Genomic DNA, 2,469 nt, shown 5'->3' with positions numbered 1-2,469 from the left:
TATATTAAATTAGATATAATGAAATAAAATGTCTCATACCATGGTCATTTGTTGCTCACCTGGGCTTGCTTACAAAAATAAATGGATAACTCTCCGGTTGCTCACGTAACCTCAGTTCCCTGAGATAATGCAATAAGCGTTGAGTTGATAAGCTTATAGGGAAACCGTTTACTCTGATACTGAAGTCCGATTTGTTCATGTGTAGCTGTATGAACAAATGACACTTCAGCTCGCTTACTATATGAGTCGCCTCTGAGAGCCATTTTGTCATAATCTTTCAACTGATAGTGACAGTCATCAACTCGTGTGCAGACTTAGAGCATGGGCACCTATGCAACTCTCGTTCCCTTATCTCAGGGAACTGAGGTTACATCAGTAACCGCAGTGTTTCCTATCAAATGGTCTCTCTGGTTTGCATTGATTCGCTAATGGGGAACGCATCCAATAGCAAGTGCAGAACGAAGCCGCTCTGCAAGCCCAGCTCCTGAGTGCCCATAATGAGGGCTCCTTAAATGCATGAGACCAAGCCACCCTCTAGGGCAGGGGTGCCCAACCCTGCTCCTGGCGATCGACTCTCCTGCAAAGTTCAGCTCCAACCCTAATCAAACACACCTGAAGCAACTAATTAGGGTATTCAGGATCACTTAAAAATTAAAGGCAGGTGTCTTTGATTAGAGTTGGAGCTAAACTTTGCAGGACAGTCGATCACCAGGAGCAGGGTTGGGCACCCCTGCTCTAGGGTCTACACATCAAGTCCTTCTCCACCTAACAGGGGATTAGGTAAATTAGGCAGACACAATCCATTCCTGCAGGGCAGGGACGCCCAAGCCACATATAAAGCAGGCAAAAGCCAGCCCCTCATCCTGGCTGAGAAGATAACTGTCCCCAGGAAGACAATTTACTGGTTGGGAGAGAGCGCTTTTGCTAAATTTATTTTCAGTCCAAGGTGCTCCAGGTGGCAACAGTGACCTGTAAGCAACCTGTGTGATAGGAAAACAGGGGACACAGGGGAGCCGAGGAAGGGAGCCGACCTTGTCAGTGTCCTTGATCTCTGTTAAGTTGGTTGGCCATGGCCTTGCCAATTGCCTGCACAGTGGCTTTCTAACCATGCAGAGCCAGGTCAGTCGCTGACTCGCTGTGTGCAGCTCCTTAAAGGGGTCATATGATGCGATTAAAATTTTTCCTTTCTCTTTGGAATGTTACAAGCTCTTGGTGCATAAAGAAGATCTGTAAAGTTGCAAACACTAAAGTCTCAAAACCAAAGAGATATTCTTTATAAAAGTTAAGAGTTAACCACGCCTACCTAAAACGGCTCGTTCTAACACCCCCCACATACCTACATCATGATCTGGGAAGATTTGCATAACACCTCCCAAATGTTCACGCAAAGAATGAAGGCGTAACTTTTATTCTTGCTGTAGTATTGTTGACGCTGCAGCCATGTCCTGAAGACGCTGTGTGCTTCGTTGTGAAAGCGAAACTACTTTGTTTGGTCTTCCAAAAGAGGACGATATCCGCTTCGTCATGCCTATAAGGCAAATATAAAAAATATCATAGATTCCAATAAATACATCACACATATATATATATATATACAGTATATATATATATATATACGGCATAACACATGCAGTGGATACATTTTCACTACTTTTTAAATGATTTATCTTTTACAATCGTCATGCAAGGTTCTGTTTCTTTTGTTGTAACATAAGGACGCGGGTTTCAGACAGGGCAGGAAGTAGGTGGTCACAAGACATGTGACCGTCATGCATAGATATCCCGTGCTTGCCGGCCCGAGGGCCTGATTAACATAGCCGCTTCCTGTGCATACATATAATAGTTCTTTTCATTGGATCACGAGGCTTCACAAGGTATTTTCAGTCCTCATACAAAAGATCTCTGTGGCAACTCTTGATTAAATTAATCCGGACCTCATGATGGCTGATATCAGTGTCCGTTCATATTTAGAAATCCCTACAACGGAAATGCACGCTTTAAACAAAACGGTCAGTGAAGACGAAGAAGAGAATGACATGTTCTCCCGGCGCCTATTTTATACTATAATCGCACCGGTAGTGATGTCATGGCCTGTCGCCGGCCAATGTGTTGTTGGTGTTTTTTCAATGTATGCTTCAGACACGGGTCATGATGAGGCGTTCCCCATAGTGACCCCTAGAGGATGCAGTTCGAAGTTCCCTTGAAAGGGAACTACATTGTTTGGCCTTCCAAAAGAGGACATGACTAGAAATCAGTGGTTAAGTTGTATTTACAACACTGTTCTAGAACAGTTTAATCCAAATATTCAGATGTGTGCAGCACATTTTATGGAGGACTGTTTCCTGATCCCGGAAGATTAGACTACAATGCCGGCTGTTCTGACTCACAGACTGTAAGTACGTTTTCATATTTACAGGAATTGCAACTGATGATTCAAACGCAAGTTTTGGGCAGTAGAGTAGCACTTGT

At 43.7% G+C, this 2,469-nt stretch overlaps 1 protein-coding gene across 1 annotated transcript in view; it reads right to left on the bottom strand.

Moving 5' to 3' along the window:
- Window positions 1-742: 742 nt before the first annotated feature.
- The window catches only part of LOC107571299 (galectin-3-binding protein A-like), a 4,212-nt gene continuing 2,485 nt past the window's right edge, over window positions 743-2,469 (bottom strand). Inside the window, exon 5 of the mRNA XM_016257616.1 lies at window positions 743-765. Coding sequence (XP_016113102.1) covers window positions 743-765 — 23 coding nt within the window. The remainder of the gene's footprint in view (window positions 766-2,469) is intronic.

The sequence above is a fragment of the Sinocyclocheilus grahami genome, unplaced genomic scaffold (assembly GCF_001515645.1).
Source record: "Sinocyclocheilus grahami isolate Dianchi unplaced genomic scaffold, SAMN03320097.WGS_v1.1 scaffold1578.1, whole genome shotgun sequence".
Lineage (NCBI taxonomy): Eukaryota > Metazoa > Chordata > Actinopteri > Cypriniformes > Cyprinidae > Sinocyclocheilus > Sinocyclocheilus grahami.
The sequence above is the reverse complement of the archived record's forward strand: the minus strand, read 5'-3'. Positions and strand labels throughout refer to the sequence as shown.